Genomic DNA, 18,650 nt, shown 5'->3' with positions numbered 1-18,650 from the left:
TTATGTTGTTAACCTTAAATCAGTCCTTTGAAAAAAATATTTATTTATTTATTAGAAAATTTTTTGCTGAAGTGCAGGAAATTATTCATTTTACTTATATGTGAAAATGTGGGTATGTAAAATTCCACTAGCTTTTTCAGTCTCCTTAATTTAAAATGGAAGATTTAAAGACCATCTTCCTTTGTTTTTTTGTTCTTGAATACCATTCTTGTTTTGGGCCACATCTATGGTACTTGGAGGACTATGGGCCTCTGGCATGCAAAATATATGCACATGCTCATTCCAGCTTGATTGCCAGCTTTAGAAATAATGAAAATTGGACATTCAAACAGAAAAGAAGTAGAAGGCGTCTGTGAATTATGGTAATATAATGTGATTGGATTGCTAGAATGTTTTCATTAGTTACTCTACTAAGTTAGTTTCTATATAAATGTCCCTTTAGTTTTTATGTTTCCATATTCATTTGAATTTTTAAAAATTGATATTTTAGATTTATTTTTCCTAACAAGGGTAATTGGAGTGTATTTTCAAGTTTCTGAGCAAAGCAATTTTATTTTTTAGGCATCCTTAAATCCTAGTGATACACCTCCTTCTATTGTAAATGAAGATTTTCTTCATGACCTTAAAGAAACCAATATTTCATATTCACAAGAAGCAGATGATAGAGTATTTAGAGCTCATGGTATGTATATTTATGTAAGTGTTATTTGTTATAAAAATAATAAATTTTCTATAATTTAAGATCTTTTTTTTTTTAAACACAAAACAGGTCATTGTCTTCATGAGATATTTTTGCTCAGAGAAGGAATGTTTCAGCGAATTCCTGATATAGTTTTATGGCCAAGTAAGTGTTCTCTTTTGGGGAGAGAGAATATATCATTAATTAAGTATTGCTAAATTTCAGGTAAATTATGTATTGGAAATGTACGAGTTTTAACACGTTAGTTAAAAAATATATAGGTAGCTATGTTTTTGGTGTCTACTAAAGCCATATGATTCTTGGTCTAGTCCTCCTAAACTGTTGATTTTAATGATTGATTATTTTTTGTTGGCTTCTAAGTTTTCATTTTAAGTGCAAATACCATAGTCAAAGGTCAGTAGAAAAATGTCATTTGATTAATTTTAAGGCGCATTGAAATGATTATCAATCAGTGGTATGTAGAAACTTTTGATTTAGTGTTTCTGAGATGGAATCCATTGTCTCTCACTTCATACATACTCTTCCATTAAGCTACAGCACATAAAACACTTAACATAATTCATTCTTGTAAAACAAAGTAACTTACTGATCTCAACTTTAGGTTAATTATGATGTCCAAACTGTTTAAAACAAGTCATCTAAAATGTGTATTGTCTTTCTTATAATTAATTTTTAGAAATTAATTTTATTGGAACATTTAGCTTGAAATAGAGCTTGGATGAGTTTTTTGTTTTTATTTCCTTTTGCTGATGATGAGGTGATATCTTACTCTATGTATATATTTTTATCCTATATGTTTTAACAAAATATTGAAGGCAGCACAGATACATACTACTTCTTACTGTACCTAATGGCCTTTTTAAAGTTTCATTTTATGTGTATATGTGTGTGTGTGTGTGTGTGTGTGTGTGTGGTGCTAAAGATCACACCCAGGGTCATATATATGTGAGGCTTGTACTGTTATTGAGCTACATCCCTAACTCTTTCTATGATTAATTTTTGAAAGCATTCCATTGATCTTCTTGTTTGTTATCTTCCTCAGATTCTGTGCTACCAGTAAAAAATTGGGTCATTCATGCACTCTTAGATCTTAGATGTGATAACTTGTAGTTTGCAGGATATATTTGAGGAAAACATACCTTTGTATGAGGGTGGGAGAGAGGTATAATACATAGGAAAAATCATGAGATTATGCAACCCAGATTAAATTACTGTGCTGCTACTCTGGTACTTGTGATATATATACATATAAAATATATGTGCAATGTATCTTAAAGCCTCCCTGTAATTCTTGGGAACCTGGGAATCACTTCTAGTGGACCTTGAGGGGGACCAAGTGGATTCAGAATTACAGGCCTGGGCTTCTTGCATACAAGGCTTTTACTTCAGCCCTTTGAGCTGCCATCCCAGTTTATGCTATATATTCTTCTGTGTTTTATGAATACATATGAAATAATTTTTTGTTTATGCTAGTTTAGTATGGAAAGAGCAATTCTGGAGCAGGGGCAGGAGGTGGATATATCTAAAAATAACACTTCTTTTTGCATGTGTGCATGCATGCCGTGTTTAAGTAACTTTAAACTATTTGTTACTAAGATTTGTGGAAAAGTTTAAATTTTTTACTGGAAAGAAGGAAAAGCAAAAGTGATTAATTTTTGCTTCCTATAGGAAGCCTACTTTTGATATAATTTGGGTAGAACTTTCAAGGAGGCCTTCAACTTTTTATTCATATGTTTGTTACAATTTTGAGAAATGATCATAATGAGATCATGTGACTTGCTTTAAGAAATCCAGATGTGGAGCCAGAGTGGTGGTGTAGTGGTAGGGCATTTGCCTTGAATATGGCTTACCTAGGATGGATGGCTGTTTGATTCCCCCCCCCCCACTTCCCATATGGTCCCCCAAGCCAGGAGTGATTTCTGAGTGCATAGCTAGGAGTAATTCCTGAACATCACTGGATGTGGCCAAAAAAAAAAAAAAAAAAAAAAAAAACCCCAACCAAACAAACAAAACCTCCAAGAAATCCAAATGCATTTTAAAAATTTATATTTAGGAAACAGAGTAGTCAATTGTTACACAAAAGTTTCTTTGCTCTGTTAAGATCCTTTCCCTTTATTGGTTCTCTTTCAGTTTTGCCCTTTATTCCCCCAGCTAGTTAGTTTCTAACTTAGGCCTTTAGCAGAGAAAATCTAGACTTTTACAGTACCCTTATAAGTTCTAATTCCTCAGGGTTCTTGTCTCTCCAAGTCTTCTATACTCTCCTGAGTTTAATTTTTCTATAATAATTTTCTTTGTCATCTTGTTCTAAGAATCTACACAGTGTATTGATGCTTGAATCAAGCTTATAGTTTTATTTCTTTAAGTTTTCCAGTATAAGGATCATTTGAAAATTAGTCCCAATAGATTATCAATTCACAGGTATCTTTATTTAACTTCTCTTTTTGTTGTTGCCGCCACACATGGCTATGGTCAGTGACTATCCTGGCTCTGTACTCAGGAATCACTACTGGTGGTATTTGGGGGGTGCATATGGGATGCTATGGATCAAACCTGGCATAGCCATCTGTTGTAATGCAAATGCTCTACCTGCTATTCTGTCAGCCTGGTCTATTCTTTATTTAATTTTAATTTAAAATTTCTATTACTGGTAAAGTAAAGTACATTACAGTAAAGTTTAAAAAGTAAAGTTCAAGTGATTTTTGGAGGGTAGGTTTTTGATTACAATAATATGGAAACTGGTATTCCTTGTAGTGGAGGTAGATGCTCCACTCTGCAATTTGACAATAAATACATATACTCAGACTTTAGAAACTGATGGTGGATATCTTCTTTTTTTTTCTTTTTGGGGGCGGGGTTTGGGTCACACCCGGCAGCGCTCATGGGTTACTCCTGGCTCTATGCTCAGAAATTGCTCCTGGCAGGCTCGGGGGACCATATGGGATGCCGGAATTCAAACTACCATCCTTCTGCCTGCAAGGCAAACTCCTTACCTCCATGCTATCTCTCTGGCCCCAATGGTGGATATCTTTAAGTCTGACAGAATCTGAAGCTTATGTGCTGCTTTAAGAGATCTAGGGTTTTGCCTGTGATATTACATATCATATTACAGCTTGTGATATTACATATAACTTCTCTGATTTAGTCATTCTTAAAGCAGTGTTTATTACCACTGTGTCTTTATTAAGTGATTAGAAGTTGTGAATTATTTTCAGTGTTTTAATAGTGTTTTAAACTTTAGGCCTGTGAAAATGTAAGCTAGTTACTCTTTTAGTTTTAGAAAATAAACAGTGGGAAAAATTAAAATTCCTATTCTTGGGTGTCATATAATTAGTGAAAGAGGGCAGAAAGAATGATTTAAGAAAATACAATGAGGGGCTGAGTGATGGCACAAGCAGTAAGACATCTGCCTTGCCTTCACTAGCCTAGGACGGACTGCTGTTCGATCCCCTGGCATCGCATATGATCTCCAAGCCAGGAGTGATTCTGAGCACATAGTCAGGAGCAACCCCAGAGCGTCACTGGGTGTGGCCCCAAAACAAAAAATAATATGTATATATATTCCAGTATCTTTATGTATATATATACACATATATATGTAATATGTAATATGTAATATGGTTTTGAGTTCATACCTGGCCGCACTCAGGAGTTACTCCTGGCAGGCTTGGGGAACCATATGGGATGCCTGGGATTGAACATGGGTTGGCTGTGTGCAATATATATATATATAGTCACTCATTTTTTATATACATATACATATATGTGTATATACAAAATGAGTGACAATGATATTTAGAATTGATCACTTTGGACAAGAACTGGGTGCTGAAAGGGGGTAAAATGATATACATAGTACCCCTTCATTAGCGATAATGCAAACCACAATGTTGAAAGAGAAGAGAAAGAAGTAAAATGCCTTCTCTAGAAAGTGAGAGTGAGAGAGAGAGGAGAGAAAAATAAAATGCCTACCTGAGAGAGAGGAGAGAGAAAGCAAGATAGAGAGGGAGGGAGGCAGGGAGTGAGGGAGAGAGAGAGGGGAGAGAGAGAGAAGAGAGAGAGAATGCCTGCCCCAGAGGCAAGTGGGGACATTGATGCTGGGCAGTGTGCACTGGTGAAGGGTGGTGTACATTCTATGACTGAAACTCAACCATGAACAATTTTGTAACCATGGTGCTTAAATAAAGTAATTATATATTTTAAAAAAGAAAAATAACAGTGAACTGAGTGGTAAGAAGTGCAATAAAGATAAGGCAGAATATAAAGTTAGCAAATAGTATTTGATAAGTTGCCTGGTCAGGTAATATGGTAAAGAAAAGCTTGTGAGAAGGTGAAAATATTATGAATAATTTGATCTGTTTGAAATTTTTAAGGACATCTTGAGCACAACTTTAAAAACGTCAAATAATGTTTATACTCCCACCTTTTTTATGTATTATGCATTTGGAATGAAATATTAGATAATTATGTCATGAAATACAATATGAGAAATTGAAATTTATGTAATAGAAGTATCTTCCAATAGTATACTTTATAACAGTCATGCTTAATATTGTCAGATGAAACTTACCTCTATAGCAGGACTTAAATTTTTTCCATTCACGATCCCTTTTTATTCAAGAAATTTTTTTTTTTTGGTTTTGGGCCATACCTGGTGATGCTCAGGTGTCACTCCTGGCTATGTGCTCAGAAATCGCTCCTGGCTGGGGGGACCATAGGGACACTGGGGGATTGAACTGAGGTCCATCTTAGGTCAGCCACGTGCAAGGCAAATGGCCTTCTGCTGCACTACCTCTCTGGCCCCTATTTAAGAATTTTTTTTTTTTTTTTGGTTTTTGGGCCACACCCAGTGATGCTCAGGGGTAACTCCTGGCTATGTGCTCAGAAGTCGCTCCTGGCTTGGGGGACCATATGGGACACCGGGGGATTGAACCTCGGTTCATCCAAGGCTAGCACAGGCAAGGCAGGCACCTTACCTCTAGTGCCACCGCCCGGCCCCTATTCAAGAAATTTTTACATGAACTTGGACATATAGGTATATAAAATAAATAGATATAGAATAAAACATTAGAAATTAATTTTTAAACTTTTCTTAAACCTAGGCTCTCCTTATTTGGGTCCACGACTCATAGTTTCTTAAGGTGATACCTGTAGCATCTACCTTCATGTGCTGTAAGAAAGGACATCATTTTTGTGGAGTGCCTGTTAAATGCATAAGCTGAATTTAGTCATAAGGAAACATTACAAAAATGCAAATTGAGGCAAGGCAGTCACATAACTGATATGTGATCTTCAAAGGAGTCAAGGTCTTGAAAGTCAAAAGTAAGTCTGAAGATCTTTCAGATTAGAGAAGACTAAGGAAGAGTGATAATACATTGTGTGACCTTGGTTCAGAAAAGAGGTCAGTCGTAGACCAATTGGCACAACTTGAGTAAAGTTAGTAAATAATACTGTGTCAATGTCAGTGCTTGGATATGATAATTGAGCTGTTATATAAGGTATTTCATTTGTGAATTTTGGAGATTTTTTAAAATAAATATTTAATTATTTTAAAGTAGAAAGTTAAAAAGCTAAATTGTTTTAATATAGTTATTTATTGTGCTTATGAATGAATAAAGAAATTTTAGAGATCCAGAACTCCATACACTTTTATTTTTCACGGTTACCAGCTTTATTCATGTTCCTCTGATTAATTTATTTTTCCTTTTTCAACAGCATGTCACGATGATGTAGTTAAGATTGTGAATCTAGCATGCAAATATAACCTTTGTATCATACCAATCGGTGGTAGGTATTATGTTTTTTAATTTTAATAAAGCATTTTTTATTTAAAATATTTGTAGCATCCCAAAGAATACATTTTTATGTTTATGATCAAGTAATTCTTAAAAATTAGGATATGCTGGTTTCATTTTAAGTACATGTGCCTTTTTGAGCCATGCTACACCTTTAGTCTGTGGTGTTTGTTCTTCTCACATGATCCAAGCTAAAGCAAGCAGTGATTTAATGCCTAAATAAGAAATTCAGTGTTCCTGCCTTAGTAATTAATTTCTAATATTTATAGAGAGAATATTATTTTCAAAGGCTATGTATACTGTTGATAGGGAAACACTATGTGACATAAACTAAGCTATGACAACTCAATCATTAATATCTCCTTAATACCGAAAATTAGTATTGTTTTGTATTTTAAGACAACTTTGATCTCTTTTTTTTGGGGGGGGGGGCGTTTGGGCCACACCCGGTGATGCTCAGGGGTTACTCTTAGCTATGTGCTCAGAAATCACTCCTGCCTTGGGGTACCACATGGGATGCTGGGGGATCGAACTGTGGTCCATCCTAGGTTTGCGCATGCAAGGCAAACACCCTACCACTTGCACTACTATTCCAGCCCACAATTTTGATCTCTTGATCAGTTTACAGAAGCTGATGGAAATTACCTACATAAGCTATAGGAAATTATCGTCTTTGGCTGGATTGATATCAACAGAATACAAATTGAACCCCAACAAATAAGAATCTCCCAATTTCTTCTTCAGTTGATAGAGTGTTAATATCCCTCCAAAAAGCACTACAGTGCTACCTTTGATGAGATACTTTTCTGATTTCAGATAACTGACATGTCTGCTGACCACAGACATGTTCTTTTTTGTGGGGAGGGCACACCCAGCCCTGCTCAGGGGTTATTTCTAGCTCTGTGCTAAAAAAATGCTCCTGGCAGGCTTGATGGACCATATGGGATGTCAGGGATCAAACCTGGTTCTCTCCTGGATTGGCTGCATGCAAGGCAAATGCCCTGCCTGCTGCGCTATTACTCTGGCCCCTATAAACATGTTCTTAGTGAATAGTTGATAGTTTCTTTCTGTGCCATATAGCCAAACTTCATAATTGAAAATAAAAGATCAACACCCTCTATAATTCTTACTCTATAATAAGAATCAAGGTTATTTCCAATGTTTTTTGTCCAAAACTTTTAAGAAGCATATCAGTTAAGAACTTAATGTGGTGTGTGGTAAATCAGATCTGTTAAAACTGAGAACATGATATTTTAAACTGTCTTCTGTATGATTATTATCTTAGAAAAATCTAATCAATCTTTAAAATTCTACAAATTGCTAAGGTAATACTTGCATGTGCCTGGGTCATGGAGATGTGGTTCAGTGCTTTTAGCTCCTCATATCTTCATTTTGGTGTGCAGCATAAAGTAAAGGTGAGTTTGCTTTAGTGTATCAACATTTACAGGTTATAATTTTGCAAAGTAGAAAATAAGTATTATTCACCACCTAGGAAATGTACTTATTCATTTTAAATTGGGAATTTTCCGTAGTAATATAGATAAAACTAAATTATTTAAAGATGTGTTTTCTTTTGTCAGGAGGAACAAGTGTTTCGAATGGTCTGATGTGTCCTGCAGATGAGCCAAGAACAATTATTTCTTTGGACACCTCACAAATGGTATCTTATCATTTAAAATTTATTTAAAGATAGCATTCAGTTTTAAAATGACAATCTAGCTGTCACTATAAAAAAAAGGCATATTGTCCATTTTTAAAGTGTATTTTGTCCTTCAGATTTCTAAAAGCTAACTTTTCTTTGACTCTAACTCACACATATTTATTGATGGACTCTGCCAAATTGTGAAATGAAACTTATTCTTTGCAAAGCATGGATTCTGATGGTGATACTATAGATAAAATGATTGTACTTAGAATATTAACTAAAGATGAACTTGAAATACTGAGAATTACTTGTTTCCTCAATTTTTACTAGTGATTTTTTTGTTGTTGTAAAAGAACATTTTTGTTGTAAAACATTTTTTGTTGTAAAAGAATAGAGGAGCTCATTTTAAGGACAGGATATTTTAAGTTTTAGCTTGTTATGGTCTGAAGTTGAGCATTCTGCCACGTAAAGAATTTTATAATTTGGGTATGGGGGCCACAGAGATAGCATGGAGGTAAGGATTTGCCTTGCATGCAGGACAGTGGTTCAAATCCTGGCATCCCATATGGTCCTCTGAGCCTGCCAGGAGCGATTTCTGAGCGTAGAGCCAGTAATAAGCCATGAGCGCTGCCGGGTGTGACCCAAAAAACAAAAAACAAAAAAAACAAAACTAAAAAAACCCCCAACAACCTCCCCCCCCAATTTGGGTATGAGTTTAATAATTATAATCAGTAGTGTTCTTGATACATAGTCCTCCATTAAAATCTTAAGCTTTAATTTTAATTTTAATTTTTTTCAAATGCTGAACTAAAGCAATATATATCCACTCTGCATATCACACAATTAGTGTTTTGCTATTTTAGCTTCTTTTTTTGGTTTCTGGGCCACACCCAAAAATTGTTCCTGGCAGGCTTGAGGGACCATGAGGGATGGCAGGAATTGAATCCAGGCCTTTTCCAGGTTGGCAGCAATCAAGGCAAATGCCCTACTGCTGTGCTATTGCTCCAGCCACCTTTCTCTAATATTTTCATTCATTCATTCATTCATTATTTAGTTTTGGTTTTGAGTTCATACCTGTCAGGGGTTATTTCTGGCAGGCTTGGGGAAACATATGGGATGCCTGGGATTGAACATGGGTTGGCTGTGTGCAAGGCAAACACATCAGTCTGGCCCCTCTAATATTTTTAAAGCAGACCCATTTACTGTGTTACTTATACCAATAATTTCTCGACGCCTCTTTTAAAAATGACATTTTTTTACTATATTATTATCACTCCTGGAAAAGTTAAAACTAATTCTTTGTATCATGTAATACAAAATTCACATTCCAATTTTCTAGTTTCAAAATTATCTTTATTTTACAATTTTTATTTATTTATTTATTTATTTATTTATTTATTTATTTAATCAAATGGATGTTCAAACAATTTCCATGTTAACGTTTAATTGTTTACTCAGGGCATCTCTTATCTGAGATTCTTTCTCTCCCTTTTAGAATGTCACTTAATATGGAGAAACTAGCTTATTTGTAATATTGCCCGTAGCATCCTTTTTGGTGCATTTAACCCTCATCTTGGTAGTATATTGTTTTTCAACTGGAATGTAAATATAATCTAGTTAGCTTTTTTTTAGTTAGCTTTTATTATTGAAAAAATATTCATGCTTGGTAATATATTTTCTGTTATATTACACCGGAGGTTTATAATAGGTGGATATATACTTTGATATCACAATTTGTGAATGAATCAAATCCTAAAATTGATCAGCAGATTTAGCTGATTATGATCTGAAACTTCTATTGTAATGTTTTGTCTTTTGTCCTTATACCAGATCTTAAGAAATTCTCTAGAAGATAGCTTTAACTCGGTCTATTCTGGAGTAGGCTTTGAATTATGTATGAATTTCCAATGCATCTTTACTTAAAAATCTGTTACAGAATGTATAATTTGATAATAATACTGGAGAAGATTCAGTGAAATAAAGTCTTTGAATAGATGCCTAAAATTCTGTAGTAGAATTTTCAAAAAACATTTACCATTGGTTTTTCTAAAACTACTGTACAATTTTAGTCTATATTTTTATACCTCTGTATGTGTATTTGCTTTGCTCTACTCACCACCTTAGTGCTAGTACTATCAAGAATGACAACCTCTTTTCCATTTCTTCCACTTTCTTTTTTCTTCTGTCTGGTAGCCACCATTTATTGGGGGAGGGGCTGGGTAATAAGGGCAACCTGACTATGCTTAGGGCTTACTGCTGACTCTTTGTTCAGGGATCACTCATGGCAGTGCTCAAGGATCATGTGTGGTGCTGGAGATAAATACAAGCTGAACCTGGGTTGGTTTGTATGCAAGGCAAGTGCCTTCTCACTGACCTATCCCTAGCCTCACAATTTGTTAATGATCTGGGGCCATAGCTGGCTCTACTCAGGGCTTACTCCTGGCTCTGCCTTCAGGGAACACTTTAGTGATGATCAGGAGACCATGTATGGTGCTGAGGATTAAACCCTGGTCGGCCACATGCAAGGCAAGCATTTTACCTGCTGTATTATTGTTCCAGCTCCCCACTGGTTTTGGGGGTCTTAAATGATCTGTGTTTGATATTACAGAATTTGTGCTTGTTTGGTGCCATACCTTAGTACTCAGAGCTTACTGATGGTTCTGTTCAGAGAGTTCATCCCAGATGGTGCTTGGCAGACCCTGCGTGGTGGTGCCAGGGATTGAACTGGGGATGGCTGCATGCAAAGCAAGCAGTTTAATTCCTGCACTATCTCTCCTGCCCTGTGGCTGAGTTTTAAATGCTAGAAAGACTTAGAATGTTCATTGCCTTTAATGTTCTCAGATAGTATAGAGAATAGTTAGTACTTAGATTTATGATTTGTCCTGAGGTCAGTAAACAATCATGCACCGTCTAGATATATTTTGCAGCGTACTTCAAATGAAATACAAGAATTATTTATGCCATTTTTATGCTGAAATGTATATAATAATATAAGACCTTTCAACCTTAACATTTTTTGTTTGCTTGTATAGGAATGCTATTTATGAAGTTTGTTGTGCATTGTATGATTGGAACTCAATCTTGAACAACTTTATCCGTGGGAAAAAATGTAATACGAACAACCTTATAACCATGGCATTTAAATAAAAAATGAAATACCATTTATAATAGGAAAGTATATACTTTTGAATTCTCAGTAACCACTCATAGAGAAGTTTACTTTATTTTGTAATAATTTTTATTTTGACCAAAGTGGCTTACATATGTTTCACAGTAATATTTTAGGTACATATTAACATTGAATCAGGGGAATCCCCATCACCAAAGTTGTCCTCCCTCCACCCCCGTTCTCATCTTGCATCCCATATTTTTACTTTTACACAGAAAAGTTTACTTTTCTGTCTGCTTGCTTAGTTTTCCTTATTCTACCAAAATATGTATGGACCCTTCATAGGTACATGGCGTATTAGCACAAGTGTGTTACTGCCTCAAGAGTCTATTGGAGAAAACATATATGTAATTATAAAGTATCCCCAAATGAATACATTCATTTTTGGTACCTAAATACTTACTTTTTTTTTAGCTGCCATAGACCAAAGCCTGATTTTTGTCCTATGAAATTATAGTTACTATTTTCTTATGTGACAGTATAATTACATTATATAATAAAACAAAAGGTACATTTTCATATCATCTTACTTTATATAATAACTAAATCAAATAAGGCAGTTACTATGCTTGTTTAATTTGGAATACTGGCAAACAATTTTATATAAGTAGTTTTCATATTTTCTATTATGCACTTTTTATTATTAATTAGGCTTGCATTAATTATCACCATGAAATTAAGCATATATTAAGGATAGAGAGATTTTCTGGAATTCTCTATGTTATCTAATATGCCGAACCAAGTAGGGCACGTAATAGAAAGTAATTCAAATACTTGAAGATTCATATATGTTTGTATAAATATTCGTTGAGCATGACTAGAGAGATAATAAGGAGGTTAAGATGCTTTCTTTGCATGTTACCAACCCTTATCTGGTCTCTGGCATTGTATGATTCCTGAGCACTGCTACAGCACCTTCCAGGACTGCCAGGTTTGGTCCGAAGCGCCCCAAACCCTTCAAAATGAGTTTTGATATATATACATTTTGTATGTTGAGTTACCAAATGTTATACAATTCATTTTTCTTTTTAGCAGGAGACAGTGATGCAGTATTTCTAGGGTTTCTTGGGCTCTATTTTGGATTGAAAATAAAGCAGAAATGCCAGTTACTGTACTCAAATACCTTTGTATATGCTTTACATTTTTATTATAGTATCTTATGATATTCTTAGATATTATTGCTAACTATCAATTCTAATAAGATAGTATTTATAGATTGCTAAGAACTATGGATACTAAGCTTCTTTGGCACATTGTGTGTGCAGTAGTAATTCTTAGTAGGAACCCTATGAATAGTCTTTTAACCTTTTACAAATGAAGAAATACCAAACTAAGATAGTTTGCCTAACATAAAATAGTTTGGTTCAAATTAATGACTGACTAAAATCAAAGTTTATGTCTTAAAACCCCCTGTGCAATATACTGCCTCTATTGTTTAATCAGATCTGACCAGATTGGGGTGTGAGGATTTATCTTCATGGCTGGAGCTTTCCAGTGGGAGTAACCCTGCTTGTTGAATCTGAACTAGCTACTTTGAGGTAGGAAGTTTTATTTCTGAAGAATATGTGAGTAGATCATAGAGATAAGGCTTCTTTTTTTTCTTTGTAACAGAATCGAATCTTATGGGTTGATGAAAACAATTTGACAGCTCATGTGGAGGCTGGCATAACAGGACAGGAGTTGGAAAGACAGGTATGTTACTTCTAAATAGTTGTAAACATTCATTGAATGAATATGCTCAGTATCTATTGTGGATTGGCATTGAACTATATGCTGAGAACATAATAGCGAATGAGATCCCATTCCTTTACACTTAGGATAGCCTACATTTTATAAGGATAAAAATTAAATAAGACAATTATGATTCAGAGTAAGAATAACTAACCCAATCAAAACAAAGGAACAAAAACACATTTATTTTACCTTTGTAGTTAAGGTAGTCCTAACTACTGTATAGAAGATGGTGTAGAGGACTTACTGATGGAGACAGAGACTACTGCAGTGATAGATAGAATAGAATGAAATAAATAGAATGGATTAAAATGTAATATCTTGGACATAGAAGTCTCAGAAGATAAATAGGCTAATTGAATAAACTAGGTAGTTATTGCTCTTTGCTCTTATTTAACCTTTTATTGTATTATTTCTTTTAAAACTGCTTATCTTTGGTGGGAGAGATATAGCACAGCAGTAGGGCCTTTACCTTGCAAGCAACTGATATGGGATGAATGGTGGTTTGAATCCTGCCAGGAGTGATTTCTGAGTGCAGAGTCAGGCGTAACCCCATAGCACTGCTGGATGTGACCCAAAAAATCGAAACAAACAACAACAACAAAAAAACCCCACAACTGCTTATCTCATGCTGTTAGTGGGATTCTTGGAAGCTTGATAGCCTTATAGTACTTCCTTTGAATCTTAAGGAATTAAAAAAAAACCTTTAGATTCACTTTATAGATTCTAAGAAGATAATTATCCAGGTGTTTTGCTTCCCCTAGCATCTTCAAACATGGTCCGGTGACTATTTCTCAACTTCTTTTTTGGTTTGGTTTCTGTTTGGGGATCATACCTATACTGCTCAGGACTTAATTCCAGTTCTGTGCTCAAGGATCACTCCTGGTGTGGCTCAGGGACCATAGGCAGTGCTTTAGATCAAAACATGACTCAATGCATTTAAGACAAACACCTGATCCCCATACTATCTTTCTGGTCTCAAGTTGTTCATCTTTTTTAAAAAAAAATCAGAAAGACCAATTTGTTGGTGATATACTAACCTCTTAGTTCAATGTGGTCACAGCACTTTTCTCTTACTTTTTGATAGGATTATGGGAGGGTAGGATGTACTTATTCTTATTTAAATGTGATGCCCTGTCTTTTGCCTTCTTTCTTGGAATAGAATTGAACAAAGTTGATAAGGATGTGACTGAGTCTACATGAAAGATTTAAAAAAAATTAGTCTTAATCTTGTTCTCTTTTTGGGGCCACTTCTAATGCTGCTCTAGGGCTACTTCAGCTTTGAGCTCAGGGTTTGCAATTGGTGATGTTCAGGATATCATGCCATGCCCAGCATCAAACCTGAACCTCCAGAAGCCATCCAAAACTAATGCTTTGGCCCCTTTACTTTTTGTTTGGAGGCGGAACACCCAGCAACGTTCAGGCATTAGTCCTCTGCATTCAGAAATTACTCCTGTTAAGGTTTGGGGATATATGGGATGCCAAGGATCAAACCCAGGTTGGCCAATGCAAGGCAAATGTACTATAATTCGAACCCTATTTTGGACGGGGAGGGGCCACACCAGTGGCATTCAGGGATTACTCCTGACTCCATGCTCAGAAATCGCTCCTGTCTCGGGAAACCATATGGGATGTCAGGGATAGAACCCACATTCATCCTGGGTCAGTCCTGTGCAAGAAAAACGGCTTACCACTATGCTACCACTTTGGCCCCTTGATCCGTTTTTAATAAGACACAGGTAACTGTACAATGAACATCAAATTAGGCATATTTTTGAGGCAGTGCAAAATAAGATTAGATATGTTACTATAGTTTAATAACAAACTTCATTAGGCAGAATAATAGTGTTTGATGAAAAAAAAACTGTTAAAAGAGTTAAGTGTTCTTTTATACCTGAATAAGCTTTTACCAGTAGCATTATTTTTATTCATACAGGGATAGCCTTTTATGCTTCCAATTTTATATCCTTTATTATTGGATTTGATGTAGTATTTTAACCTTTCCATGTTTTCTTTCTTTCATTTTTAAAGGTTAGAATTACAATTCAAGGAGCATAGTTCTCGAAATTTAAATGACATTTTCCAGAATTAGAGACTTCTGATTTTTTTCCCCCCAGGAAATATCAGCTTTATTCATACCCTATCCACCACATGTGTGGTCAATCTCAACCATTTACACATGCTATCCTTAGCTTGCCCTGCGTCTTAGCTTTTCCAGCCATGTCTCCTCCTCTTACCTATCTAGGCTGGCAAAGATTGACTTCTGATATTTTAACTACTAGTTTGTTTCCCTAAATGCCACTAGAGAACTTATTTTTGCCTCTAGAGTTTGTCACGTAGTTTCTACAGCTATTCTGATCCCAGTTCAAGATTTTCCTCATTAAACTTAAGTGTCCTTCAGTTTCTACATTAATTAACTGAGTAGAAACACCCTACTTTGTCTTTCTAAAATGAAACAAATAAAGGAGGTGGGTAGCACAGATTTTTATCTTTTAAGCTTGTAAAAGTATGATGATTTTAGTATGTATGCAATGTAAGGAATGTCACTAAACATGCTTGGAGATTTTATTTCAGGTGTATGAAATTATCGGGTCTTAATTTTATTAGTTAATAATATTGCAGTGTAGTCTCTTGGCCCTTTCCTCAAGCCCTAAGACATTTCCTTAATTTATAAAATGTGAGTCATAATTACTGGCTCATAGTTTTTTTTAGGATATGAAGTTTATAATTTAATAATGTAAAGGACTTGGGTTTATTTTCTAATTTTTGCTGAGTACTCTTTTGTTGAAGTACAATTGACCTTAAATATTCCTTCTATGTGTCAGATTCCCATATTTTATTCCTATTATTATTGTTGTTATTAATATTATTATTACTTTGGGGCTTTGGGCCACACCCGGCAGTGCTCTGGGGTTACTCCTGACTCTGTGCTCAGAAATCAATCCTGCCAGGCTTTGGGGATCCTATGGAATGCCGGGGAATCAAACCCAGGTTGGTCCTGGGTCAGCTGCTTGCAAGGCAGATGTCCTACTACTGTGCTGTTGCTCCAGCCCCAGATTCCCAAATTTCTATCATCTCACACTTCTTTCCTGAACTATTTCTAACAATTGCCTAATTGATATTTCTACTGTAAATCCCACACTGAAATTAATTTTTACTTTTCTTCTATACTTTGTTTAGGACCAAAAAAGTCATTTATTTTGGAGTCATTTTATATCAGTGCTATTGAGATATAAATGTCATACAATAAAATGTGGTCATTTAAAATGTTCAGCTTGAAGTCTGGGGATGTGGCTTTGTGGTAGAATGCATTCATTAACTATATAGTGTCCAGGGTTTGATTCCCTACTCTGAAGAAAAAAAAATAGACTAGACTAGGTTTAACAGAAAGACAACCATAAAATTATCAATACAGTTGAGTGACACATAGATATCCCAAAAATTTCTTGTCTTACTATAGTCATCTCCATCTTACCCTATTTGGCATCTGGCAATCTCTAACATATTTTCTGTCTCTGTTGAGTTGTTTTAATATGTTACAGTCTTATTTAAATCAAAATCATGCACTTGTCTTATTCTGGGGATACGAGAATATGTGTACAGGAAGTTATAGCTTTATTTTTTAACAGATACAATTTTTTAAATTTATATTGTTGTGTATATCAGTAGACCATTCCTTTGTCTTGACCAGAAGTATATACAGTTTAATTTTACCACATTTGTTGCTTATATATTCACTGTTGAATGCGAATTATTTTCAGTTTAAAGTTATCTTTTTTCTTTTCGGTTTTTGGGTCACACCCGGCGATGCTCAGGGGTTACTCCTGGCTGTCTGCTCAGAAATAGCTCCTGGCAGGCACGGGGGACCATATGGGACACCGGGATTCGAACCAACCACCTTTGGTCCTGGATCGGCTGCTTGCAAGGCAAACGCCGCTGTGCTATCTCTCCGGGCCCTAAAGTTATCTTAAATAAAAGTGCTATGAACATTAATGTTCAAGGTTTTATTTTTGAAAATATGATTTTCTCTTTGGTAAATATCTAAAAATAAAACAGTTAATTCAAGTGGTAGGAGGGAGCTTACCATAAAATGGTAAGAAAGACTTTTTCTCAGGAGACATCATCATTCTTGCCAATACTTACCATTTGTTAACCATACAATATTATGTCACTTCATTGTGGTTTTGAATTTGCATTTTTGTAATTGGTGATGTTGAAATTCTTTTCAAATGTTATTTGCCATTCTTATATTTTGGTTAGGTGTTTATGGGTTCTTTTTGCAATTTAAAATGTTCAATTTAAAATTTTTTAAATTATATTTTAAATTTAATTTTTTATTTATTGAGATTCTTGATTTATAATATTGTCAGTGATGGTTTCCCATGCACATAATTCAAACTACATGGCATCACCAGAATCTCCATGCTTTTTTGTCCAGTTTTTGTGGTTGTTGTTGTTGTTTATTTCTTTCTTTTTGGGTCACACCTGATCATGCTCAGTGCTTACTCCTGTTTCTGTGCTCAGGGATCACTCCAGGGAGGCTTAGGGAACCATATGTAAGTGCTCTACCCACACTGTATAGTTTCAGACTTTTTGAGTCAAATTTTAAAATTGGGTTGTTTTCTTATAGAGTTTTGAGAATGCTTTATAGATTTCGGATATTATTACTTTTTTCAGATTAATGCATTGGAGATCATTTCGCTCTGTGCTTATATATTTTTTCAATCTTTTAATAGAATTTTTTCAAAAGTAAATGTCTTAAGATTTGATAAAAATTTCTTTAAAAAATTTAAATAGCATGTTTATGCTTTCTTATCTAGAAATCTTTGCTAAATTTGAGTTTACAAAATTTTTTTCCTAAATTTTATATTTCAGAATTTACATTAAAGTCTGAAATAAATTTTGAATATTTTTTTGGGGGGGGCATGGGTCACACCCAGAGATGCATAGGGGTTACTCCTGTCTCTGCACTTAGAGGGTCATCCCTGGCAGTGCTTAGGGGACCATATGGGATGCTGGGAATCAAACCCAGGTTGGATACGTTCAAAGCTAATGATCTACCTGCTGTACTATTACTCCGGCCCCACTTTTGAAGATTTTTTGTGTTGATACATGTATATTGTGCTTGGGATGGGTGGAAGTTTCTAAAAAATAATTTAATATCCAGTTAGTACAGCACCATTTACACAATTTAAAGAAAAAGAATATCCTTTCTTTACTGAATTAATTGACTTTTCACCATTATTTTTTCTTTTTTTGTTTTTTTTGGGGGTCACACCCAGCAGCGCTCAGGGGTTACTCCTGCCTCTGTGTTCAGAAATCGTTCCTGGCAGTCTCGAGGGACCATATGGGATTATTTTTTTTTAAATCCGCTGTATACATATAGCTCTAGATTATTTTTTGTTGATCTGTTGTCAATACCAATATCATACTGAATGGATTATTGTACCTATATTATACATCTTTTTCAAAGTTGCTTTTACTGTTTTAGCCTTCTTGAATACATGAGTTTTATAATTAACTTTTATAATTTTAGATAATTTTATATTTCTATTAAATCACAACAAAACAATGATCTGTTGAGATTTTGATTGGGATTGCAATATTCCTTCT

At 34.9% G+C, this 18,650-nt stretch overlaps 1 protein-coding gene across 1 annotated transcript in view; it reads left to right on the top strand.

The window, feature by feature from the left end:
- AGPS (alkylglycerone phosphate synthase) overlaps nucleotides 1–18,650 on the top strand; it is a 162,668-nt gene that overhangs the window by 57,815 nt on the left and 86,203 nt on the right. The window contains 5 exon segments of the mRNA XM_049773405.1: nucleotides 562–682; nucleotides 770–844; nucleotides 6,413–6,484; nucleotides 8,073–8,152; nucleotides 12,918–12,998. Of these exon segments, the coding sequence (XP_049629362.1) occupies nucleotides 562–682; nucleotides 770–844; nucleotides 6,413–6,484; nucleotides 8,073–8,152; nucleotides 12,918–12,998 (429 nt within the window).

The sequence above is a fragment of the Suncus etruscus genome, chromosome 5 (assembly GCF_024139225.1).
Source record: "Suncus etruscus isolate mSunEtr1 chromosome 5, mSunEtr1.pri.cur, whole genome shotgun sequence".
Classification (NCBI taxonomy): Eukaryota; Metazoa; Chordata; class Mammalia; order Eulipotyphla; family Soricidae; genus Suncus; species Suncus etruscus.
The sequence above is the reverse complement of the archived record's forward strand: the minus strand, read 5'-3'. Positions and strand labels throughout refer to the sequence as shown.